The sequence below is a fragment of the Arachis ipaensis genome, chromosome B9, assembly GCF_059453495.1.
Source record: "Arachis ipaensis isolate K30076 ecotype BB chromosome B9, ASM5945349v1, whole genome shotgun sequence".
Taxonomy (NCBI): domain Eukaryota; kingdom Viridiplantae; phylum Streptophyta; class Magnoliopsida; order Fabales; family Fabaceae; genus Arachis; species Arachis ipaensis.
Window position 1 is genome coordinate 24,977,539 of NC_142444.1, and position 26,055 is coordinate 25,003,593.

At 35.0% G+C, this 26,055-nt stretch overlaps 2 protein-coding genes and 1 non-coding gene across 3 annotated transcripts; 2 read left to right on the forward strand and 1 right to left on the reverse strand.

Annotated features, from left to right (window-relative positions):
* Window positions 1-209: 209 nt before the first annotated feature.
* LOC107619328 (autophagy-related protein 8i) lies at window positions 210-2,224 on the reverse strand. Its single transcript, XM_016321582.3, has 5 exons — window positions 2,142-2,224; window positions 1,965-2,020; window positions 1,456-1,508; window positions 555-673; window positions 210-447 (listed from the first exon to the last, which is right to left on the reverse strand). Exons 1-5 carry the CDS (start codon window positions 2,179-2,181, stop codon window positions 359-361), a joined length of 357 nt encoding a protein of 118 aa, XP_016177068.1. The 5' UTR covers window positions 2,182-2,224; the 3' UTR covers window positions 210-358.
* A 95-nt stretch (window positions 2,225-2,319) lies between these two features.
* TRNAF-GAA (transfer RNA phenylalanine (anticodon GAA)) lies at window positions 2,320-2,392 on the forward strand. Its single transcript has one exon. It is a non-coding gene; the product is annotated as a tRNA-Phe (tRNA).
* A 19,624-nt stretch (window positions 2,393-22,016) lies between these two features.
* Window positions 22,017-25,788, forward strand: LOC107618936 (pto-interacting protein 1). The gene is made up of 8 exons (XM_016321129.3): window positions 22,017-22,393; window positions 22,904-22,997; window positions 23,243-23,487; window positions 23,576-23,702; window positions 23,949-24,222; window positions 24,479-24,611; window positions 24,795-24,881; window positions 25,307-25,788. Exons 2-8 carry the CDS (start codon window positions 22,913-22,915, stop codon window positions 25,433-25,435), a joined length of 1,080 nt encoding a protein of 359 aa, XP_016176615.1. The 5' UTR covers window positions 22,017-22,393; window positions 22,904-22,912; the 3' UTR covers window positions 25,436-25,788.
* The last annotated feature ends 267 nt before the right edge of the window (window positions 25,789-26,055 follow it).

The window sequence follows — 26,055 nt, forward strand, 5'->3', positions numbered from 1 at the left end:
TTGAGTTTCTAAACAATGAGTGATTTTCTGTATTTTATATACAGTTTTAATCTTTGTGAATGCCCACCATACTTAACACGGCTAGTACACAACGCACTCTACTTTTCACTTCACTGAAAAAAAAATTCTTTTGAAAAGGGCTACCTATCCTGAAATATCTGTTTTTCCATCAGCATTGCAACATTAGAGGGGAGTAGATAGTATCATCATATATGAAACTAGAACTTCATTACATTGATAAACTTAATAACATACAATTACAAGGTAACAACATACAGCAAATATGTACGAGGTTGTTCCCATAAGCATTTTATATACAGTAGTTTACAGAGTTCAGTGGTTTTCTAAATTTATCTACTTAACCAAAGGTTTTCTCGGTGCTATAATACATGTAAAGAAACCCATCCTCGTCCCTGAATGATTGATAAACAGAGTCCACAAGAGTAGCTGCACAATAATAATAAAACAGTGAGAATTTAAGCACAATAACGAAATGGCAGAAGAAAGAAAGAAAATAGCATGGCTATATATAGTGTACATCAGTACAAGCTTACCAGTTTGAGGTAATGTATTCTTGACAAACACAAAGAGAGCTTTTCCAGGGGGCATACGAAGCCTAGAACTCAGAATATGAATGAAATGACCGACTGACAGGTCACGGGGAACAAGGTATCTAACAGAAAACAAGATGAGAGAAAGTATTAGAGAGATGGATCACTGAGTAGTTATTTTATTAAACAAATGGTAATGGCGATTGCCATGCAGATGTAAACCAACTCTACTTGTAGTATGGACTGAAATCATACAATTCAATCTTACTCATGTATGCTAAAGTACTATATGAAAGAACCAAATGTAAGAAGTAAAGTACATATCTAACAAGAGTTAACTTTACAGAAAAGAATTGGGTTGATTCAGGTCCTAAATTTTAGTCTTTACCAGCAGTATCCAGATTCTATTGCCAGAAACATCCAACTAATTTGGCTCAACGAACTACGACAGCCTCTCCCAATATGGTTATTATATATTCCCAAGGCTCGAGCTTAGACCACTACACTAGGTCACCACAATGTTGGGTCAAGTCCTAAATTCTAAAAACTTTCATTAAGTGATTGTTTGACAAAAAGTAGTTTTAAAAACTGCATCTTTTTTATTGCTTTTTGAATCTTATTTATTCGAAGTTTTGAGACAAAGCTTGGTGGTTGTTATTGTTGAAAAGCAATTATATGTGATGAAAGCCCGTTATTATACAAGAAAGTGTTTTACAAATATGTCACTGTGTCACTACATAACTTCTATATATGCAGCATTCAAGTTTTTTTTAACTAAGTATACGGCATTCCAAGTTAAAATCAGTTATTATTCGTGTCGTTAGAACATGCATCAAATGTGCTCCAAGTAACATGGAAAATTTTAAGAAAACAACAAAGGTTGGTCGTTGCAAGTTGATCTTACTTTTTCTTCTCCAACTGAGGCAGGTCGCATTTCGCATATCTCTCCACAATCACCTGAATAAGAACAGCATGAAGAATTCTCTTAATTAGGCATAACATAGTCTTTCTTTGAGAAATTATTGGGTGCTCTAGCACCATATTTGATGCATGTTTCATGCTCCAGGAGTCTTTACAACCATTCATTGATTATTTTATATTTCACTTGTAATAATTAAACATAAAACTATTTTATATATCCTTTTTCCCTTCTTTTTTTTCCCCTTTTTTCCAGCACTATAGCTCTATTTCTATAATAAACAGAGCTCAACGCTGATTATAATTCAGAAAGCATGTACACCAGATCTATATAAAGATCCATCATGAAACAAAGTAAATGATAGAAAGATTAGGTTTTGGCATAAAGGATGAATTAAAAAAAAAACCAACATAAATAAAGCGGGAGACTAAAAATATTTGTTCCTTTTGTTGTAATCTTAATTCAAAGAAGAGCGTGAGTAGAAGGGGCCTTACGGGAACTCGATCGGGGTATTTGGCTATAATATCTCGCGATTCTTCAAGCCTTTGCACTGCCCAACACGGAATCGAACCACAGATTCACACAAATCAATACCCGAAAACAATAATAATAGCGCATAAATAAAAGTGAAAATTAAATTAGCTAAAGAAACAACCAAGAATTACACACACCGAAGGTAAATTCATCCTTGAAACTGGAGCTTCCTCCCATTGTTAGGTTGCGTGCTGAGTTTGTTGGAGAGGTAAAGACGAAACAAGTCAGCTTCTGGACTCGGAGCTACTACAACTTATAGATTTCGCTCAATTAGTTATACTATAATAAATCAAATATTCGTTTTTTAAACAACTTGCGGGGATAGCTCAGTTGGGAGAGCGTCAGACTGAAGATCTGAAGGTCGCGTGTTCGATCCACGCTCACCGCATTTTTTGGAGTTTTTTAATTGATGGATTTTTTCTTCTAGGACCTTCTTTGGTGGAGTTTTTTAATTGATGATTTTTTTATGGGCTTAAATGATGATATTTTTATGCCATGCCCAATAATCACCAGTATCGGGCCTTTATTTTCGTGGAGTTTTTTAATTGATGGTTTTTTTTAGAATGGAGTTCTTTAATTAGATTTTTCTTTTGTACGGAATGAGTTAGACGGTCTCCAACTCTACACATTATAATAGTATAAAAAAATAACTCTAAAGAATGATTAAAGAGATTTAATTATTCAAAAAGATTTTTAATGTTAAAATTATTAAAAAATATTAATTTTTGTAATATTTAAAAAAAAAGACCAATTTTTTTTAAAAAAAGATAAATATATCTTTAAGTTATTTTTTATTTATTTCTTTTTTATAAATATTTTTTAATTGTCTATTATATTCAAATATTTATTAATACACTTTTATCTATAACAAAAATTTATTATTAAAAACGATTAATTCACCATTAATAAATAATTTTATTTTTTCGCTGTATTTTCAAAACCCAACTCAGCAATGACATAAGAATAATGAAGAGAGAAAAAATATTTTTTATTTTTATTAATTTTTTTAAAATTTAAAACGCATATTTAAACTTAACTCACTTCATTATGAATATAAAATATATTATTATTAATATTATTATTATTTTATTATTATTTTTTTTAGGATTGAGTTTTTTAATTGATGGTTTTTTTTGTCAGAATGAGTACGCATATATAAACTTAGCTCACTTCATTATGAACATGAAATATATTATTACTAATATTATTATTATTTTATTATTATTATTTCTTCGTTGTTATAATTATTTATACATGTTTTTAAGTTAATTTTGCCGTTTCTTTTTATAAGGAGTTAATCTTCATATTGTTGTTAGATATTGTGAACTTTGTCTTCATTATTTGTCTTGTAAAATTGAATTTGATTATAGGATTTAATAATGACTATCAATATAAAAAATTAATAAAATTAGAAAATTATAATTAAATTGAGTTCTTTATATATTTTTTAATAAATAATAAAAATAAAAAATATATTTTTTTTCTCTCATAATTCTTATTTTGCCGTTGTTATGTTGGGTTTGAGAGTGCAAAATAAAAGTATAAAATAAAATGACAAAGTTATTTATAATAAAATTTAAAAAAAAAATAAAAATTAAAAATTATTTTGATGCATAAAAACATTCTTAGAAAAGAAAAAAGAAAAAGACCGATTCATTAATTCAAGCCCAAATTTGGGTCAACTTATTTTTGTATTTGTTTTGTTGATGGGCTAAAATTCTACTCATGGAATCCTGGTAAAATTTTAGATTTTCTTACATTAGAATAGAAATAAAATAGCAAATATTATTTTATGATTTATATATTATTATTGTTGTGCCAAAAATTTGGCACAAATAGTTGACATAAAAAAAATTTAATAGTTAAAGTTAAAGATCATATATGCATGAAGTAAGCAACTAGCTGTAAGATCAGAATACATACAGTACAAAAAAAATGATGAAGTAGAGCTCTGCAAGAGTTCCAAGACAAGTCGAAGATCTGGTGCAACGTAGCACCAAAAAAGTCAAAACGCGAGACATTGTTGATTTTAATCAACCATGTGAAGACATGGAGGTCTCTGCTTCGTGTAAGAAAGTTCTCCCCGAAGTGACCAAGACGTCATATAAAGATACGCTCCTCACAATGGCGGGTTCCTCTGGAGGTGAAGACCCTATTGATATGGAAGAGATTAGTGAGAACAACCCTAATCCAACCAGGAATCCGAGAGGGAGAATCAGGAAGAAAGGCTATTTGATTCTTGCCCTACCATTCCAATTTCTAAGGAAGAGTTTGATGAGTGGTGCAAGTCATGACGCTCCGCCCTGTCTGTGAAGCTCTTGGGAAAAAGAGTGGGGCTCGGTTTCATGGAGCAGCATCTCCGACGTAATTGGGGTAAGAAAGGTTCGACTAATGTTATTGATATGAATCGTGATTACTTTTTGGTTCATTTTACAGATGAGGACGACTGCTCTTACGCTCTAATGAAAAGACCATGGATGATAGCTAGACACTATCTCATTGTACAAAGATGGCGACCGTTCTTCCTAGAATCTAAAAAAGCAGTAAGAAAAATTGCGACTTGGATACGGATTCCAAATCTCCCAATTGAACTATAAAATCACAAATTTCTATGAAGGGTTGGCTTGACGATCAAACACATGCTAAAGATTGATATGACCACCTCTATTCATTCCAGAGGCCGATTTGCATGAATTTGCGTGGAGATCGATCTTGCACGAAAACTTATTCCCAAAATCTCTATTTTTGGCTCGGAGTTGAATATTGAATATGAGGGCCTATATTAGATTTGCTTTACATGCAGCAAATATGGACATCGTTCTGATATGCGTCAAGAAGTTCCGATCAAGAAACCGGCGAATAATGAAGAGGACGGCGCCGTCGAAGCAAATGCCGAATCTAGTAACTAAACTTTGGTCGACCGTGATTCCAAGGAAAGAAAGAACGGAGAATATGGGATTTTCTCCTGCGATAATTAAGGATGCGCTAATTTCGGGCCCTGGATGATAGTCAAGCGGCCTAGTAGAAGAAAGAAATCTAGTTACCAAAGGAAATCTAGGAAAATTAACTCCCATGATTCTGAAGAAAAACAAGAAAGATTTGATGAAGGTGGTAATCATGCTAATAGTAATGGGTCTCAATTTAATACCTTACATGAGGAGGGAAGAGAGAGTACGTCTGAAAATTACATGCATGAAAAAAGGGAACGGATTCAAACGTTGCTGATGGACTGGTGCCTCCTAAGGCCCAAAAAAATTTGACAAAATGTCACTCAATTCAAAAAGAGATCCTTAAAGTTGGGGCAAGTAAAAACCCACAAGGTGGGAAAAAGAATGCCCCTCCTAAACCTAGGCTAGTCCATTCTGAGAAAGGAGGTAAGCTCAATTCGAAACTTCCTTCTAAACAAACCTCCTTTCATCCTAAAGCTTCCCGAAGCACCAACCCCGTGACCCCAAGAAAATGAGGATGCCGAGGCCATGGAAGGGGTGATTATGAAGTACATACGAAATCTGCAAAGAGAACAATACGAGATGGTTCTTGCGGAAAAGGCTGCAAATCAAAACAAAAGGGGGTTCGTCATTTGTAATAACCCCTTGATGTTATCTCCTACTTATTCTGCATCCTTGATGGCTGTGAACTCAGGACAGGGTCTATGGAAGGGTCAGAATAACCCCCTAAGATGGTTAAGGCTCACCCAGGGGGATCAAAATTAGAAGAGAGAAAGTCTCTCCCTGCTAACTCTAGCGCACAAAATGGGGGGCATGCCCATGTTTAATTCGGTCCTTAGTGACTCCTCTTTTTGTCGTGGTTATAATGAATGTGATCAGTTGGAATTGCTGAGGAGCCGGCAGTAAAATTTTTCACTCTCTAGTAAGGGACCTCAGACAGGAGTATGAAGTGAATTTCATTAATTTGTTAGAAACGCAGATTAGTGGTTAGAGAGGACAGAACATTCGTAACAGAATTGGTTTAGATAGCTCCTTTGTTGTTAAAGCAACTGGTCGTTCTGGTGGAATCTGGTGTTTGTGGGATTCTGGGACGTTGAAAGTGGATGTCCTTGAGTGCAACAGGCAAATGGTTCATGTGAAGATTATTGGTAATGATTCGACTCAGTGGACACTAACTGCGATCTACGGAAGTCCCCAGCGCCTTAATCAGAGGAGTCTATGGAATACTCTAAGGCGTTTGGCGAACTGTAATACCCTCCCATGGTGCCTTTTAGGAGATTTCAATGCTATTCTCCATAATTATGAGCACCGTGGAGGATCTGTTAGGAATAATCCAGGTGCCTGTCTAGAATTCCAAAGTTGTGTTGTAGACTGCGGACTTCTTGATCTGAGTTTTATGGGATGGCTATTCACTTGAAAGAGGGGTAACCTCATTGAAAGATTAGACAGAGGCTTAAGCAATTTAAACTGGCAAATAACGTTTCCTGAAGCTGTTGTTAAGCACCTCCCGAATCTGAATTCTGATCACTCACCCATTTGCTTTCATCTTACCTTGGCTCCCACTCATAATAGAAATAGAGGGCCTTTCAGGTTTGTAACGGCTTGGTTATCGCATTCGGATTTCAATAATCTAGTTCTGAATTCCTACGAGGTCAATTCTTCCTGGAAGGAGGGGGTCAACAATTAAAAAGTTGCTCTAAAGGATTGGAATGTTAATGTATTTGAGATATTTTTAAAAAGAAGAAAACTCTTCTAAGACATCTCCAGGGCATTTCATCTAGCTTGGCCAACAGTAATAATTATTTCCTTGATAACCTTCAGAAGCAACTTTGGAGAGAATATGAGGAGGTCCCATCTCATGAGGAATTACTATGGTATCAAAAATCCAGGTGCAAGTGGATTGAGTTTGGAGACTGCAACACTAAATACTTTCATGGCTCTACTATGATTAAAAGAAGAAGAAACAAAATCTCTTCTCTGGTTGTTGATAATGGTAATATGATTACTGATCCTGGTCTTCTTGAATCCCTGGCTACCTCTTTTTTCTCAAATTTGTACTGTGACTCTCTCCCTGAAGTTCCCTTTGTGATTAATAACTCTTCCCTTGTCTTAGTGAGGAGGATTTAACTCATATTGGCAGAATGGTCTCTGATTTAGATACAAGGGAGGCTATCTTTAGTATGGGAAGTTTCAAAGCTCTTGAAAGATATGGTCTTCAAGCTATTTTCTATCAGAGCCAGTGGGATGTCGTTGGGGCTTATTTATGCGATCTTGTAAAGCATCTTTTCTATACCCTCGAAAAGATTGGAGAAATCAATGAAGCTCTTATTACACTGATTCCCAAAACTGAACAAGCCTCTATAATGTGTCTTACAAAGTGATAACCAAGATTATTGCCAACCAGTTGAGGAGTTTGATGGGGAAACTTATCCAACCTACCCAATGCAGTTTTGTCCTGGAAAGACATAGTTCTGATAATATTATTATTTCTCAAGAGGTTTTTCATTCTATGCGCAGTAAAAAAGGTCCCAAAGGTTGGATGGCTATTAAGATTGACCTTGAGAAAGCATATGACAGACTTAAGTGGAAATTTGTGGAGGACACTCTTCGTGACGTTGGCTTTTCCACCTAGACCATCAATCTTATCATGCATTGTATTTTTACACCCAAGATGAGAGTGTTATGGAATGGGGAGGAGCTTGATGAGTTTACACCTTCGAGAGGGATTTGCCAAGGGGATCATATTTTTCCGTATATCTTTGTTTTATGCATTGAAAGACTATCCCATCTTATCAATGCAGCAATTCATCATGGCTTCTGGAAGCCTATTTGCCTCAAGAAAGACGACCCTAAAATATCCTATCTTTGCTTTGCTGACGATCTCATTCTTTTCTCTGAAGCTCGTCTTGATCAGGAGGATGTCATTAAGAGATGTTTGAATGCCTTTTGTGATAGCTCAGGTAAAAAAATCAATCAGAATAAGACTCGTGTCTTCTTCTCCAAGAATGTCGGTAACCCAGTTCGTACAGAAATTAGTGACACTCTTTAGTTTTCTAGAACGGACGACTTAGGAAAGTACTTGGGAGTCCCCCTCCTTTATTCTAAAGTAACCAAGTACACTTACAAAGAGATCATTAGTAAGCTGAATTCGAGACTAAATTTTTGGAAGGCTTCTTCTCTCTTGTTAGTTGGCAGGATAACTTCGGTGAAATCTGTTCTTTCATCTATTCCTATTTATACTATGTAGTCTGCTCTTTTACCTATGTCTATTTGTAATAGTATTGATAGTAAATATAGGAGCTTTCTTTGGGGAGATATTGAAAACTCTAAAAACATCCACCTCTTGAGCTGGGATAAAGTTTGTAAACCAAAGAAGGCTGGGGGTTTGGGTCTCCGGCATGCGAGTAAGATGAACCATGCTTTTATGGTGAAGACTGGGTGAGGTCTTGTTGAAAAGAAAGACTCACTATGGGAACATGTTATCAGATCCAAATATAATGGAGGAAATGATATTATTCCAAGGGTTGATAGGAAGCGTAACGAATCTAACCTGTGGAGAGGAATTTGCAAAGCTTGGCCAGATGTGCAGAAAAACCATATATGGTGCATTGGGGACGACTCTAAGATTAATTTCTGGAGTCACAATTGGGTGCCGTAACTGGACCCTTTGAATCAATTCAGCGTTTGGATAAGTAACAATTTTAATCTTTCTAGTCTTCTAACATATTTTCTTACCGTTTCAGGGAGCTGAGACAAGGCAAAACTAATGGTGTGGTTACTAGAGGTGGTGGTCAAGAATACTATGGCCCTTGCGCCTCCATCGCTTTGGAAAAATAATGATAAAATTGCTTGGAGTGCTTCCTCGGATGGTGTGTTCAACCTCAAGATGACTTATCAAAAGCTGGATGAAGAGCACTATAATCAGAATAAGTTGTTTTCGTTGATTTGAAGATGGAGAAGCCCAAATGTATACACATGTTTCTCTAGTTGATTTCTCAAGGTGCCATCCTCACTAACATGGAAAGAACTAGACGCCTTTTAACAACTACCGCAATCTGCCCAAGATGTAACCGGCAAGACAAGTCCATCTTGCATGTTCTTCGAGATTTTCAACTTGCAAAAAGGATCTGGGTACCTCTCCTCCAAAATTCAAGATTTATGAACTGCTTCAAATTTGGGCTCCATGAGTGGCTGACCCTAAATCTTACTAGACACGATGACTGGCCTTGCCTTTTTGGGATTGCAGCCTCATCTATTTGGTACTTTTGAAATAAGTTTATCTTCAAAAATGATAATACCCCTGCCATTATACGCATTCAATAGGTGAAGGCTCACTTTAATGAAATTGTTGAAGTCTGCAAGAAGTTTTCTCATTCTTGTCTAAAACAACCAAGGGACCAATATTCTTGTGAGGTGGTATCCTCCCCTTGAGAATCTCATTAAATTGAATATAGATGGGTCCTTCATTACCCAGACAAACAGTGCCACATGTGGTAGGGTTTCCAGAAACCATCTTGGTGAATTTGTGAAAGGTTTTACCAGCAACCTTGGTAGCTGCTCTATAATGCAAGCTGAGCTTTGGGGATTTGTAGTTTGCAATAGCAAATGGTATCTCGGGTTTAATTGTGGAATCAAACTCTATATCTGCCTTGAATTTTATCAAAAAATGGTGTTAATCTTCTCATCCTTACTCCTCTCTAGTTGGCGATATTAACATCCTTGTTAATCGCATTCCTTACGTATAGTGGTCCCATACCTTGCGTGAAGCAAATTCTGTGGCAGACAAATTAGCAAAGAAGGGCCATACTCTCTTTTTTGGAACTCACATATATGATGCAGCTCCTCCTGATATTATCCAGAGTCTTATTCATGATCTGGTGTACCCCTTGTTAGGGGCTTTAGTTAATTTTTTTTCTTTCTTGTTTGGGTCTTTAACCCTCATTGTCTATAAAAAAAATATGCATGAAACACACTATGGTTAAAGAAAAAAAAAGAATGACTTAGGTTTAAGTTTTTAGTCAAGTTACCTTATGTTTGGTGTTTAAATTTGTTCAAGGTCTAAGACTATTTAAGGTTCAAGACTACTTGAAGTGCAAATTTACTTGAAACCCAAGATTATATCAATTAGCTTAGGTTTTTTTTACTATAAATAAGATTAGCTTCAATAAGTTAGGAGAGATTCCATTCATTCACACACTCAGTTATTCTAAAAAAAATTTGTCACACTAACATCCGGAAACAAGAGTCACGAATCCATATAAGTATTGAAAACTCTATTTTTTTCAGTCATTTTCAGTTCTGTTTTTTCTTTTCTGTTATTTAAATTTTGTCATTTTCATTCAAGCACTTGTTAATTTCTGTGTATTTTAATACAAGTCTTGCAATTTTTAATTTTTTATTTTTTGCACTTGTTCTTTCTTACTTCTTGTTTTTTATAATTATTGTTTTTTTTAATACTTCTATTGGGCACAATCTCTAAGGTAGCGTTTGTTTTTAGAGACACAACAGAACAGGACACTGAGACAAAGACAATAGGACGGAGACATTAAAAATTATGTTTTGTGTATCGTGTTTGGATACGATGGATAGGACACTAATATAATGTCCAGTATTATGTTTGGATACACATGGACAAGACTTAAATATTATATAAAATGACTAAAATAGTCATGTGATTCCAAATTTTCTAGTATAAATTAATTTAATAAAGAATGAGAATACGTAGGAGTACAGACAGTGGGAACTTGAAAAAAATATTTGAAGCAGTAAAAAATTTTAATAAAAAATTATATAATAGTATTTATATTAAAATAAAATTTATAAATATAATTATTTTTTTTAATTTATTATTAATATGTAAGAATACATATGGTTAATATTAACAAAAAAATAAATCTGAGTTTGATTAATAAAAAATTTCGTTTAGGTTAATAAGCCAAATTAATTTTAAATACAAAATCAGTTTTAAAAAAAGAATCCAACTTTACATGAAAAAAATTAATTTTTGCACAAAAAAAATTAATTTTTGCACATAAAAATCTATTTTTATTTAGAAAACTAATTTTTTTTTATCTAAAATTTTATTTTTCTTTTCAAAAAATTGATTTTTCTTTAAATTATATAAAATCAATTACAACTTATAAATTATTTTTTAGCATTTTTAAATATCAATTTTACCTTTATAATATTTATCTTTCAAAAGTCTCAAGACTAATTATTTTTGTTATTATTTTTATTACAAATCAAATAATATAATATAAGGTTAAAATAATGTTGAAGTAAGAATGACAAGAAAAAAGAATTATCCAGTCCAATAAAAATTTCTATAAAAAGGAGAGAGTACCTGAGAAAAAAAAGAGAAAGAAGGAGAATGTAGAGATAAAAAAGAGTATGAAAAAAAAAGTACTTTCTAAGAACAACGCAAAATAGGAAAAATAAGAAGGGGGTAACAGTGGAATAATAAAAAATAGCACCATGAACAAAAAAGAAAAAAAATTCATAAAAATAGTCCGTGTCCCTCTTCTAAATCCCGTGTCCATCATTGTCCTTCGTAAAAGAATGGACACAAAAATATTAAAAACTGTCCCGGAGACAATATGTTCAGTGTCCATGTCTTTGCTTCCAAATGCTTTTTAAAGATGTGCTGTCCATGTCTCTGTGTCCTGTCTCCGAAAACAAACGCTACCTAAATTCTAAGAGTAATCTACAAAAGGAGTTGTATATGCTCTTCGAATTGAGATCTTGATACAAATTTGGTCGACGCTTCCTATCGAGGTTGAAAAAATAAAATCTATGCAAAACAATTATTAACTGTAATTAGGTTATACATTTTACCACAACCTTAAAGACAAATTGTTGCTAAGGAGAAGGTAATGTAAAGAGTAAAAGCGGGCAAAATAGTCCAATTAGATAACTCTCAGTAGTAATAACATTTACTATAAATAGAGTAGTGGTGGTAGAATCTATCAAGTAAAAAATTAAAACAAACACACATTCAATAATACATCAAATTCTAGCAGTTCTAGTGCACAATCCCTTATAACTACACATTTTTTCAGCAAACAAGGGTTTTGAAAAGGCGTCTCTATGCGACCTTCTTTGATTTCCGTCCTAAAACGCTATTGAACGATCGGATTTTCTGCTAGTAAAGAATTTCACAAATAAGCTCTCGTTGCTAGTATAGTTTCTAAACCAACAAACAATCCTTTCGTACAAAAATTTGGTTGTCACAAGTAACAAAATCCAATAAAATTTATAACCGAAGTATTCAAACCTCGGGTCGTCTCTCAAGGAATTGCAGGGAGGTGTTCTTATTATTGGTTATGAGTTGTGTAAATTGGGGTTTTTGAATTAGGGAACAAGAAAATAAATTGGCAGGAAAGTAAATTAATAACTAGAAAAACTCTTGGCAAGGTATGAGAACTAGAAATCCTATCCTAGTTATCCTTATCAGGTGTGATGAAAGTTGTTATTGCTCCCACTTAGTTAACCCTTACTAAATAAAGGAAAGTCAAATAGACTAATCAATTTTATTCCTCAAGTCCTAGTCAACTTCTATGGAAAGACTAGCTTTAGAGGGATCCAAATCAATCAGCAATTTCCAATTTTCAATCAACAGCTGTGTTTGACAATTCAAGTGTCACCAATTACTCAACCAAAGCCAAAAGAGGAAAAATCCAAATTATTTATATCATAAATAGAAGAAAGCAACCATAAATCTGAAATACCTCGAATTGCATTAAATAGAAAATCAAATTAAACATAGGAATCCCTAAACCAATTTGGGAAAATAAACAAATTAAAGTAATAGAATAAATAAAAGTAGAAGAGAAATTAAATTAAAGAAACATTGAACCTGGAATTGAGAAAACAAAGAAATCCTAATCCTAAAAGAAATCCTAAATCCTAAGAGAGAGAAGAGAGCCTCCCTCTCTAGAAAACTACATCTAAAACCTAAAAATTGTGAATAATGAATGTTGTCTCAATGAATGGATGGATTTCCCCACTTTATAGCCTCTAATCTGTGTTTTTTGGGCCAAAAATTGGGTCAACAACAGCCCAGAAATTGCCCCCAGCGATTTTTGATACGTCCATCACGCGGAAAAGTCACGCGTACACGTCGTCCATGCGTACGCGTGGATTGAATTTTTGCCAGGTCACGCGTGCGCGTGATCCACGCGTGCGCGTCGCCTATCTTCAGGGCAGCTATGGCAAATTATATATCGTTGCGAAGCCCTGGATGTTAGCTTTCCAACGCAACTAAAACTGCCTCATTTGGATCTCTGTAGCTCAAGTTATGGTCGATTTAGTACCAAGAGGTTTAGCAATTCCTTCAGTTTCTTGTATTCCTTCCACTTTTGCATGCTTCCTTTCCATCCTCTAAGCCATTCCTGCCTTATAAACTCTGAAATCACTTAACACACATATCAAGGCATCGAATGATAATAAGAGAGGATTATTAATTAGAAATTTAAGGCCAAAGAAGCATATTTTCAATCATAGCACAAAATCAGGAAGGAAAACGTAAAACATGCGAATTCTATGAATAAGTGTGAGAATAATGGATAAAATCCACTAGATTAAGCACAGGATAAACCCTAAAAATGGGGTTTATCAACCTCCTCATACTTAAACATTAGCATGTCCTCATGCTAAGCTCAAGAGAACTAAAAGAGTGAAGAGGAATGGTAGAGAGTATGAAATGCAACCTATCTATGTGAATGCAACTACATGCAAAATGTTTCTACCTACTTGGTCAAAGTAAATAAATCTTTCAAGAACAAATATGAACTGAATTTCACTAATTCAAATTATAAAAATGAAGTATAAATAGACTTGCAAGAAGAAGATAGTTCATGAAAGCAGGGAACATAGAATCAAGCATTGAACCTTACCGGTAGTGTATGTGCACTCTAATCTCTCAAGTCTATAGGGTAATTCACTCTACTCTTCTCTAATCATGCTTTCTAAACTTTATTCTTCATCTAACCAATCAACAAATATTTAATGTACTAATGCAAACATCATGAGGTCTTTTCAAGGTTGTAGTGGGGCTAAGGTAAAGGTGAGGATATATATATATATATATATATATATATATATGACTAAGTGAGCTATAAATTGAATCTTTGATTAACCTAAGCTCTCACCTATACACATTCTAAAATTATGCCTAGCTACCCAAAATTTTCACTTTTGTATATTTCACATACTCATGTATCAACTTTTCTTTAATTTCACCACATGTGCATTGATCTTTTATTAAACTTAGTACTTGGGTAATTTTGTCCCCTTATTTATTTATTTATATTATATATATTTTTTCTCTTTTTCTTTTTCTTTTTCTTTCTCTCTCTCTCTTTTTTTTTTAATTGAAAATATAAAAGTAAACATAACATATCAATGCACATGGGTTTTTTAATTTTTTTTCTGGTCTCATATGAGTATGCACCCGAATTTTCAATACTTTTGTCACTAAACATAATACACTTTCATCAACCCAAGTTCCCACAGTTCTCCACACTTAATTGATACACAATCTCTAACTTAAGCTAACCAAAGATTCAATTTGGGGTAATTATTTGTTTTTCTACTTAAGGCTAGTGATGTGGTAAAATATAGAATAAACGGGGATTAAAAGGCTCAAGGTGGCAAACAAAGGTGATTGAAAGGGTAGGCTATTTGGGATAAGTGAGCTAATGGCAAATAATGGCCTCAATCATATGCAAGCATGTAAATACACTAAACATTGGACATATAGAATGAAACAAAATAAAGATTGCAGCCATAGAGAAGAAAACACACAAGAATAAAATATTATGGTTAAATAATGTAACTATGTAATTAAGCTCAAATTCTCACATGTTGTGTGTTCTTAGCTATAATTTATGTTCCAATTTACAGTCTTCAAACAAATTTAACACAAAATTTTAATTCAAATTAGTGAAATGCTATAAAAAGTTTCTTGAAAAAGAAAATATTACTTCAACCAAGTAGTGGTAAAATATGCACAAAATCAAGCAAACATGCAATCAAACATGCAAATGCAACAATGAGCTAACAAAGAAAATAAAACATTGGTGTTGAGAAGAAAATAACTAACTCACGGAAGTCAGTATCGACCTCCCCACACTTAAGGATTGCACCATCCTCGGTGCATGCTAAGATGTACAAGTGGATGGGCTGCTACAACTGATGTTTTTCTCCAAAGATTGTGCAGATGGACTTGTTTGTCGTACCATTGAGAAGCTTCTCATTACCCTTCTCGGTGGCCATCCTGAAAGGAGAGGAGAGAGAAGAAAAGTAACCCAGAAATAAAGATAAAAAAATAAATAAAGTATGGGTGGGTTAATGCCAAATAATGAGGGTCTCAATTACATGGTAGTTACAACATGTGAGTGAGAAAATGATAAAGGCAAATGGCATATCAGTAGTGCAAATATTACAACAAAGGAAAAGAGACAACAGATAATGAAAGATAATATAAATGCATGTCAATGTAAAAAGGAACACAGATATCATAAAAGATTGGCATTGACAGATAAATATCATCCAACTGTGTAAAACAAGTCACTAAGCACCAAAATAATACCAGAAAAGATACAACAGTGGAATAAGAACATTTAACACCAATGGTAAAATAATAACTTAGAGAAGAAAATAAAAATATGCACAAAGGTAAAATGCAATGCATGAGAGTATGCAAATAAGTAAAATAGAAAGAAAGTGAAGAAGGATGAGAAGTTAAAGAGATGAAGAAGAAGAAAGTAAGAAAGGAGGAGGAAAGAATGAGAAAGGAAAGAAAAAAGGAGAAGAATGGAATCTGTGAAGCGACGCGTTAGCGTCGTCCACGCGTATGTGTGGGTGTGCAAAAGAAGAGGCGACGCGTAAGCATCGCCCACGCTTACGCGTGGGTGAGCAAGAATCCTAGTGACGCGTAAGCGTCGGTCACGCGTACGCGTGACCACTGGTTGTGCTAAACGCACAATACCAGCACCAAGGCAGCACAACTCTCAGCCAAATCACCTATTGACGCCGATCTGGCGATCCACGCATACGCATCGCTGACGCTTACGCGTGGGATGACTTAAAATACGGGTGACGCGCACGCGTCGTCCACGCGTACGTGTGGGTTGGCTTGTGCGTAAGGCACCCTTCCTGCACAGCTCTCGCGTAACTTTCTGTAAGGTTTAGTGTCGCATGTGACGCGTGCGCGTGGTTCACGCGCACGCGTGGGACGCGCTTTTCTCTTTTTTTTGTTTTTTATTTTTTTATGCAGTATGCAGGATGTAAAATGCAGATATTATAAATGAACACTAAGAAAAATAGAATAAAATAAAATTAAGAATAAAACAAAATAAAATAAAACTAAGACTGAAAAAGAACGATCATACCATGGTGGGTTGTCTCCCACCTAGCACTTTTAGTTAGAGTCCTTAAGTTGGACATTTGGTGAGCTCCTTGTTATGGTGGCTTGTGCTTGAACTCATCCAGGAATCTCCACCAATGTTTGCAATTCCAATAGCCTCCAAGATCCCATACTAGGCACATAAAGCCTTCAAACAAATCAAAGCAAGTGACATGGCCCCAAGAGTGTTGATTGTTGGAATGAATTCCGGGGTTCCACACCTTGCTTTTGCACCCGTCTTTTTGTTGATCATCATTTTTTCATTTGGGTGGTGAGCAATCGGAATTCTCACGGAGATATCCAAACAACTTCCTAGACCCATTCAATTTAGAATTATACCAACCCTTGTACTTCAATTTGGAGCATGCAACCATATGGAACCTTGCAGGGCAACTCCTACCACTAACCATTTTCCTCTTACTCTTAATTCTACACAGAGCTCTAAGTTGACCATCTGTCTCAAGTAAACCATATTCAAGTGAGATGAGAAAGCTAAGGGATACGAATTTTATCCACTTGAATGTTGTGAAGGATGATGGTGACTTAGGCGGAGAGGTCTCCAACAACTTTGGCAAGGTGATTTCAAGCTCCATTCCCTTGTGCTCTTCCTTAATAACTTCCACCTCTTTGTAAGCTTCTTCAATTTCAACCTCTTCCTCTTGGTAGCTTTCTTCCAATTCAATTTCTTCTTCATTACTCACCAAGGGCATGGGAGGTTGTGCTTCTTCTTCTTTAATCTCTATCTCTTGATCAACCTCTTCAAAGTCTTTAGCCATGATATGCCTTGGAGGTTGTACACCCTCTTCAACATCAAATTCAAACGTCTTGGAAGGAGGTTCTATGACTGGACTTTTCCATGGAGGTTCTGCATCTCCCAAGTCTTCAACCACTTCTTCCTCTTCAATAATTACTGCTTTGTCCAGTTGTTTTAATATAAAATTGTACTCATCCTTGATGATTTCCTTTCCATGACAACTCCTTTCAACTATTCCTTCATCTTCAAGTACAAAATCCAGCTCCTCCTTATTGACTTCCACCTCTTGATAACTTCCTTCAAGGGTCTCTCCTACCTCTACTTTTAAGGCCTCCTCTAGCTTCTTATGAAGTATGAATTTGCGAAGACGATCCATGCTCTCTTATTTCATGTCAATAGCATGACTGGGATCATCTTGCTCTTGGATTGATGGATGTGGGTGCTCTTCCATGGAGGGTGGTGATGGGATAGGAAGATCATTATGTAGTTGAAAAGGAAGCGCACTAGAGTTTGAGTGTTGAATATTGGAGGTAGAGGGTTGGTTCATGTGGGATATAAGATTTTAGAATATAGAGGTGAGACTAATGATGTTAGAGATGAGTGTGTTGTTATCCAATGGAGGTTGGGGTGGATAGAAGGGTTCAATTGTTGGGAAAAATGGCTCATAATACGGAGGTGGTTCTTCTTGATAAGGATATAGAGATGGTGAATATTGAGGTGGTGATTCTGGGTGTGGTTCATATGGTGGTTGGTGTGGTGGATAAGGATTAGGGTCATATGGGGTGTTTGGTGATAAGGGGCTTGTGAGTATGGTGGTTCAAAGTTATGTTGAGGAGGCGGTTCATAGGCATATGGTGGGTTTGTTGGTAACCACAAGGGGTCCACTATATTCAGCATCTTGGTATGCACCCTGGAATGGCTCTTGACCATAGTAATTTGGTGGAGGTTGGTTGTCATGAAAAGGTCCACCATAACTATTGTCTTGGTATGCATCATAGAATGGTTGTTGGTTATAGTGCATTAGAGGGGGTTGTTGCCAAGAGGGTTGATCAAATCCTTGTGGCTCCTCCCATCTTTGATTCTTCCAACCTTGATGCCTATTTTCATTATAGTTTCCATTCCTTACAACAACATTGAAACCAAACTTGAAACCAGAGGGGTGAGAATTCATAGTAGCTAAAGAAAATAAAAATTAATAAAAATTAATGAAAATAAAGTCTTAAAACTAGAAACACTAACAAAGAAACGAAAAAGCAAATATTTACAATAACCAATAATAAGGCACACGTTTGCAATTCCCCGGCAACGGCGCCATTTTGAATGATCGGATTTTCTGCTAGTAAAGAATTTCACAAATAAGCTCTCGTTGCTAGTATAGTTTCTAAACCAACAAAGAATTCTTTCGTACAAAAATTTGGTTGTCACAAGTAACAAAACCCAATAAAATTTATAACCGAAGTATTCAAACCTCGGGTCGTCTCTCAAGGAATTGCAGGGAGGTATTATTATTATTGGTTATGAGTTGTGTAAATTGGGGTTTTTGAATTAGGGAACAAGAAAATAAATTGGCAGGAAAGTAAATTAATAACTAGAAAAACTCTTGGCAAGGTATGAGAACTGAAAATCCTATCCTAGTTATCCTTATCAGGTGTGATGAAAGTTGTTATTGCTCCCACTTAGTTAACCCTTACTAAATAAAGAAAAGTCAAATGGACTAATCAATTTGATTCCTCAAGTCCTAGTCAACTCCTACGGAAAGACTAGCTTTAGAGGGATCCAAATCAATCAGCAATTTCCAATTTTCAATCAACAGTTGAGTTTGACAACTCAAGTATCACCAATTACTCAATCAAAGCCAAAAGGGAAAAAATCCAAATTATTTATATCATAAATAGAAGAAAACAACCATAAATCTGAAATACATCGAATTGCATTAAATAGAAAATCAAATTAAACATATGAATCCATAAACCAATTTGGAAAAATAAACAAACTAAAGTAATAGAATAAATAAAAGTAGAAGAGAAATTAAATTAAAGGAACATTGAACCTGGAATTGAGAAAACGAAGAAATTCTAATCCTAAAAGAAATTCTAAATCCTAAGAGAGAGGAGAGAGCCTCTCTCTAGAAAACTACATCTAAAACCTAAAAATTGTGAATAATGAATGCTGTCTCAATGAATGGATGGATTCTCCCACTTTATAGCCTCTAATCTGTATTTTCTGGGCCGAAAACTGGGTCAAAAACAGCCCAAAAATTACCTCCAGCGATTTCTGATACGTCCATCACGCGGCAAAGTCACACGTACGCATCGTCCATGCGTACGCGTGGATTGAATTTTTTCCAGGTCACGTATGCGCGTGATCCACGCGTGCGTGTCGCCTATCTTCGGGGAAGCTATTGCAAATTATATATCATTGTGAAGCCCCGGATGTTAGCTTTCCAATGTAACTGAAACCGCCTCATTTGGACCTCTGTAGCTCAAGTTATGGTCGATTTAGTACCAAGAGGTCAGGCTGAACAGCTTTAGCAATTCCTTCAGTTTCTTGTATTCCTTCCACTTTTGCATGCTTCCTTTCCATCCTCTAAGCCATTCCTGCCCTATAAACGCTGAAATCACTTAACACACATATCAAGGCATCAGATGGTAATAAGAGAGGATTATTAATTAGCAATTTAAGGCCAAAGAAGCATGTTTTCAATCACAGCACAAAATCAGGAAGGAAAACGTAAAACATGCAAATTCTATGAATAAGTGTGAGAATAATGGATAAAATCCACTAGATTAAGCACAGGATAAACCCTAAAATCGGGTTTATCAGCTATCCTAGGAAAATTAAATCTGGCATAAAACTTAAACAATTGATTATATTTAGAGATAGAAAACCTACTTGGAACACGAATGCACAGAATACGAAAGAAGAAAACTCCAATTGATCTTAGATAGCACCGTCCTAATAAAAAAAAATAACTTATTAAATTCACAAGGTGAAACTAATTCAACAAACTAAATAAAATCTCTCAACTGCTCAAACACTCTTAATCGCACACTACTTAACCTACCTTAACTTAATTTAATTTCTATTTACATTAAATTAACATAACAAATTCTAATCACAAACTTCACTACACTAATTTAATCAATATTCTAATAAAATACCTAACAAAACACTAAACTCACTAAAAAATCTGAAAAAATAAAAAACTATAGCAAATCCAAATCGCAAATTTCATTACACTAATTTACTCAATAATTTAATAAAACACGTACCAAAATCCTAAACTCACAAAAAAATCTGAAAAAAAAATAAAAAAGACTATAGCAAAATTACCTCTGAGGATGGCTGCAGGATGGTGGAGGCATGGTAGTGATAGGAGGCGGCAGTGATGACAACGTCACCACCACCGACGGCCATGAACCGACGGCCACAAACACGAACAGTGGTGGTGGGGCCGACAGCTCCAGCAGCGACAACGTACAACGGCGGCAGCAGTGGAAGCTCCAAGTGGTGGTGGTGACGGCGGCAACTTCAACGCCGAAGAGAGAAGACAAGAAAATAGAGAGAGTTCACAGAAGTGAGGGGGAGGGTTTCGCATTTGAATTTTATCCCAATTTTACCGTCGAATTTACCGGCGGAAATTTCCATCGGTAAATCTCCTAAATACAGCGTTTCACTAAACCGATATACTGGTGGCCAAATTTGACGGAAGATCCATGGATAAAGTCGGTGCTATTGAAATAAAATTTTGCGGCACTGATTACTGTTGAATTTAGTGGCGGAATATAAAATCCAATGATAACTAATTCTGGGAAATCTTGCTCGTATCCGATGCAAAAAAGCCATTAAATCCTCCGATAATGGCCACAGCTAAATCCGACGGTATTCAACGCGTTTTTTGTAGTAAAAATAGGGACGATAATGATCGTGTCTCACCTGCAATACGCCGCGTGGGTGCACCTGGACTACGGCGTCTCCTTTCTGTTGCGAGTCACGTCGTCGATGCGTCTGGAACCGCGGATGATCACCTCTCATCGCCGTCGAGCAAGCCATGGCGCTTCTCCCCTAATTTTTGTTGTTTACAGAGAACGGGTGAGAGTGAAAGGGTGTGGTGTGAGTGAGTGAGTGAGTGAGTGAGAAAAGAGAAGAGAAGAGATGAGAAGAGAAGGTTATACGTTTAATTTGAAGGGGAAAGGAATATGTAATTTCACTTTTTTTGCAGCCATTGTTACCAATCCTTGCCACGTCAGGTTCTTACATTGTCAGATCACCTAGTTTCCTTATTGATTTAGACGAAGTTAACGTTTAGGGATAATTTTGCTAAAAATTAAAAACGTTAATGATAAAATTGAATGTAATTAAAGGTTAAAGGTATAAAAAAATATAAACATTAAGAACAAAAATATATTTTATCTAAATTATTAAATAATAATTTAATTAAATATTTTAACTTATCTAAAAATTTTTAAATATTAATTTTACATCAAAATAACTCCGTCTAAATATCTATCAAATTTAAAATATCAGATACAATCATACATATAAATTTAAAAAATTTTTTCAAATACCCCATTATATTAGTATTTCAATAAATTTTAATTATTAATCTTAATTATATATTATATTTTTTATAATTAAGATTAATAATTAAAAATAATTAAAACACCAATGTAGCGGTTCACTTAAACGTTTTGCGAAACTTAATTCATGAAATTTGGAGCAACATAGTTTAGTCTAAAACTTTCTTAAGAAACCCCCTGTCAGCGTCGGTTTCTGTATATTTGCCATAAGTCAAGTCTGGCTTGCGCGGTCGGCGCACAGCACGTAAACGGCGAAAAGAAGCCTGAGACCAAATCATTATGTATTTCATTTCTTTAATTGATTAACCACCAAATATTGTGATATGTTAGAATGCATATGACTAAAATAGTAACAGCTTAATTATTCTGATTCTTAAATCTGAAGTGGACAAAAATGAAAAGAATGTCACAATAATAGATAAATAATAAATCCATGAGTTAATAAATAAATTAATAGAACAGTACCAAACACAGCAAAGCAAAACACAACAGTACTCAATTGCTCGTAATTCCGATTCCAAATCAAAAGCGAGTCGAGAACTTCCTCCAAGTCTCCAACTGCCAACCCACCCATCTTAAACTACGCACCCCCTCTTCTTATCCTGCGCCTCGTTTCAGCTACGCGTTATAATCTGATACCGTTGCTTCTTCTCACCGAAACTGAGTTCTCAGCTGCGGAGCTTTTACCTTTTTCTTTCAGGTACTCATCGATCTTTCACACGCTTCAACTTCAGTTATTATCTTTTCTTTCTTTACTCTTTTTTTTTATTTAATCAAATTCGCAATTTTCAGTTTCGTAATCGAATTCGTTTGCATGTGTGTTCTTTTGTTTTAAGTTGATGAGCATTTTCCGGCAAGATTTGATTTTACACTGATCTATGAACTGGCTTTGATTTTAGAAGTGGTTTTGCTCTGATTGGTGGAAACTGATTTGTTGATCCACCTTCATTTTAGCTGCATGTGATTGCTATTGACTTACTGAAGTGATTATGAGCTTTTTCGAAGTTGAAACACTGATGTTATGCTGTGAGATTTTCGTTCTTCACTTGCCATCGTGTTATTTGTGAAATTATGGAAACAATTGCAATTGAAAACAGAATAGTAACACATGCAAATGCAGTTGTGAATGGAATTTTTTTTTTCTTTTTAAATTTATGTTTAGCTTTAAAAGTGAACAATTACTGATGGGCTTATGAATTGTATCCGTCAGAAAAGAATCATGAGTTGTTTTGGCTGTTGTGAAGAGGATGATTATGCCAAGTCAGTTGAAAATGGAGGACAATATGCCGTGAAAAACCCAGCAGGTAATTTGGCCCATTTTAGCTAAAGGATTACTTCAAAGATGATATATGTATATAGGTCTCATTCGTGCAATTTGGTCGATATTTCCGTGTCCATCGTTCTATTTCAATTGCATTGGATTTGTAGTAGTATATGGTTAAGATGCTGTAATTTGATGCTCAATTAGTCAATTTCATTAGTTTGTTTGATATTGTATTACCAGGAACTGAATTTTGGTGAAAGTGTTGTGATAAAATCTTTTGTACAGGGAATAATGGAAACTATCATTCTTCTGAAACCGCAAAACCGCAGACCGTTAAAGTCCAGCCCATTGAAGTTCCTGCTATACCAGCAGATGAACTAAAAGAAATTACGAATAATTTTGCACAAGAGGCTCTGGTTGGAGAGGGATCATATGGAAGAGTATATCATGCAGTTCTTAAAAGTGGGCAGGATGCTGCAATCAAGAAGTTAGATGCTAGTAAACAGCCTGATGATGAATTTTTGGCCCAAGTAAGTGCGTCAACCTGTGCTTACTATTCTCTGACACCTCATTGAAGTTGTTCAAATACCATGAACCAGGTGATTTTTTAACTTTCAGGTTTCAATGGTATCAAGGCTGAAGCATGAAAATTTTGTTCAGTTGCTTAGTTATTGTGTTGATGGAGGTTCCCGAGTTCTTGCTTATGAATTTGCTGCTAATGGGTCTCTTCATGATATCTTACATGGTATTATACTATATAGTGTTTCCTTTACCTTGGTTGAATTAGAAAAATGTTAACATCCATAAACGCTAGCTGAATCTTTCTGTATGCTAGAGGATCTGAGTAGAATTTATATGTTATTTTTTTTACATCATTTTTCTTTTAGTGCCTTGACAGGCAGTGTCTCTACATGAAATATGTTATTTGTTTTTTTCTTGGTAAGAAAAAGATTCTATTCATCTGCTTTAATTATTACTATTATTGCTGCAGGCAGAAAAGGTGTAAAAGGAGCAATACCTGGCCCAATTTTGACATGGGCACAGAGAGTGAAAATTGCTGTAGGGGCTGCAAGAGGGCTTGAATACTTGCATGAGAAGGCTGATCCCCACATTATCCACAGGGACATCAAATCAAGCAATGTACTAATCTTTGACGATGATGTTGCTAAAATTGCAGATTTTGATTTGTCAAATCAGGCTCCTGACATGGCTGCACGTCTTCATTCTACTCGTGTCCTTGGAACCTTTGGTTATCATGCACCAGAGTAAGATATGAGTATCAATTTTTCATGTTATGCATTAGAGTAAGATATGAGTATCAATATATGCACGTCTTCATTCTACCAGTTGGTTTTTTTCATAGTTGACTGGACAAGCATTTGTCTATTCACATACATCATTTTATGTTTCTGCATCCAATATAAGTATATAACTTAGTCATTTTATAATCTTGGACATAATATTTCTTCGTTATGTAGTGCATTAGCTTCAACTGCTAAATGTTTAATGTCATGGATGCAGATATGCAATGACTGGGCAATTGAATGCTAAGAGTGATGTTTACAGTTTTGGTGTTGTCCTTCTGGAACTTTTGACTGGAAGGAAACCCGTTGATCATACACTACCACGTGGACAACAGAGTCTGGTTACTTGGGTATTAGTTTATGCTATATGTTTGTGTCAGCCCCACAGTAAACAAAAGAAAAAGTAAACAACAGTGAAAAGAAAAAAGGAAGAAAATGCAGAGTTTGAACCTCTTTACTGTAATCTATTGTACTCTTTTCCAATAAATTTTGAATGTAGGCTATGCAGCTTATCATAGCAACTTGTATTTCAGGCTACACCAAGACTTAGCGAGGATAAAGTCAAGCAGTGTGTTGATCCGAAACTTGGAGCAGAATATCCACCCAAAGCAATTGCTAAGGTGTTAATCACTTAATCTATTTAAGTATATCTTTCTCTTCCTTTTCACCTTTATATGCCCTTTCTGAGCTAGGGTGGTGTTGATGTTTGTGGAAGTGTTTTATGACATATGTTTACTTGAAATATATGTTTATGAATTCGGAAACTATGCAAAAGAAGCTTGTTAGAGGCAGTTACAGAATTATTTTATTGTTGCTGAAGTAGAGCAGATCTAGCTATTCTGCTTTTGCCCAAAATTTGAATATAAAATTTTGTTATGATCTCTTTTAGGGGGAAATTTGTTGAATATAAATCAATATATACGTAGTTTAGTTTTAAGATTCATCATCAGGGGTATTTATTACACTAGAAGAAGACATGTGCCCTCCAACTATTTTACACAAGAAAATATTTATGTATAACAGCATGGTGCTTGTCTCATTGTAGATGGCTGCTGTTGCTGCGTTGTGTGTTCAATATGAAGCTGATTTTAGACCAAACATGAGCATTGTAGTCAAAGCTCTTCAACCTTTGTTGACGGCACGACAGGGACCTCCTGGTGAAACACCAAATTAATCTCTGTCTCTGTCTCTGCCTCTCTCTCTCTCTGAGTATGTGCGCGAGTGTCATGCAAAAATTATAAGAGATTGCTACAGGAGGCGATGGTAAATTGTTCGAACATGATTTGTGCCCAGTGTTTACATTATATTCATTTTGTTCATAATTCATGAGGTTCTTTTTAACGTTTCCACGTTTCATCTATTCTTTTTAGTGTTACTTGATTTCTTGTTTTACATTATGTTTTCCATTTTTTGGATTAATTCTCTTATTATTCTTTTTTTTTTCATCTAACTAGAGTGTGGCCATTAAGAAATTGTTTATGTTCTAAATTTAAAACTAAGAAATAGAAGTAAATATTTTTGAGGATAGCATCACTCATGACTGAGAAAACAAACGTGCTTACATAGACATAAGAAGTTAGCATTCAAAGAAAGGCATGTAATGTTATTTTTATTTTTATTAAGTATTATTATCTATGATTTGAAAAATTTGTTTAACAATTTGCAATATCTACATTTGATAACATATTTGCTTGTTATTAAATTAATTTGTATTCTACACGGGGTGACAGATTTGATAGTTGATTTATTTTTTAGATTTTTTTGTATATATAACATGGTTGATGGTCATAGTAT

Coding starts and splice junctions, on each gene's coding strand:
- LOC107618936 (XM_016321129.3), top strand. CDS start 22,913: ATGAGTTGTTTTGGCTGTTGTGAAGAGGATGATTATGCCAAGTCAGTT. Junction 22,998..23,242: donor TGCCGTGAAAAACCCAGCAG/GTAATTTGGCCC, acceptor TCTTTTGTACAG/GGAATAATGGAAACTATCAT. Junction 24,882..25,306: donor CACCCAAAGCAATTGCTAAG/GTGTTAATCACT, acceptor GTCTCATTGTAG/ATGGCTGCTGTTGCTGCGTT.
- LOC107619328 (XM_016321582.3), bottom strand. CDS start 2,181: ATGGGAGGAAGCTCCAGTTTCAAGGATGAATTTACCTTCG. Junction 2,021..2,141: donor CAAGGATGAATTTACCTTCG/GTGTGTGTAATT, acceptor CGTGTTGGGCAG/TGCAAAGGCTTGAAGAATCG. Junction 448..554: donor GAATACATTACCTCAAACTG/GTAAGCTTGTAC, acceptor ATTATTGTGCAG/CTACTCTTGTGGACTCTGTT.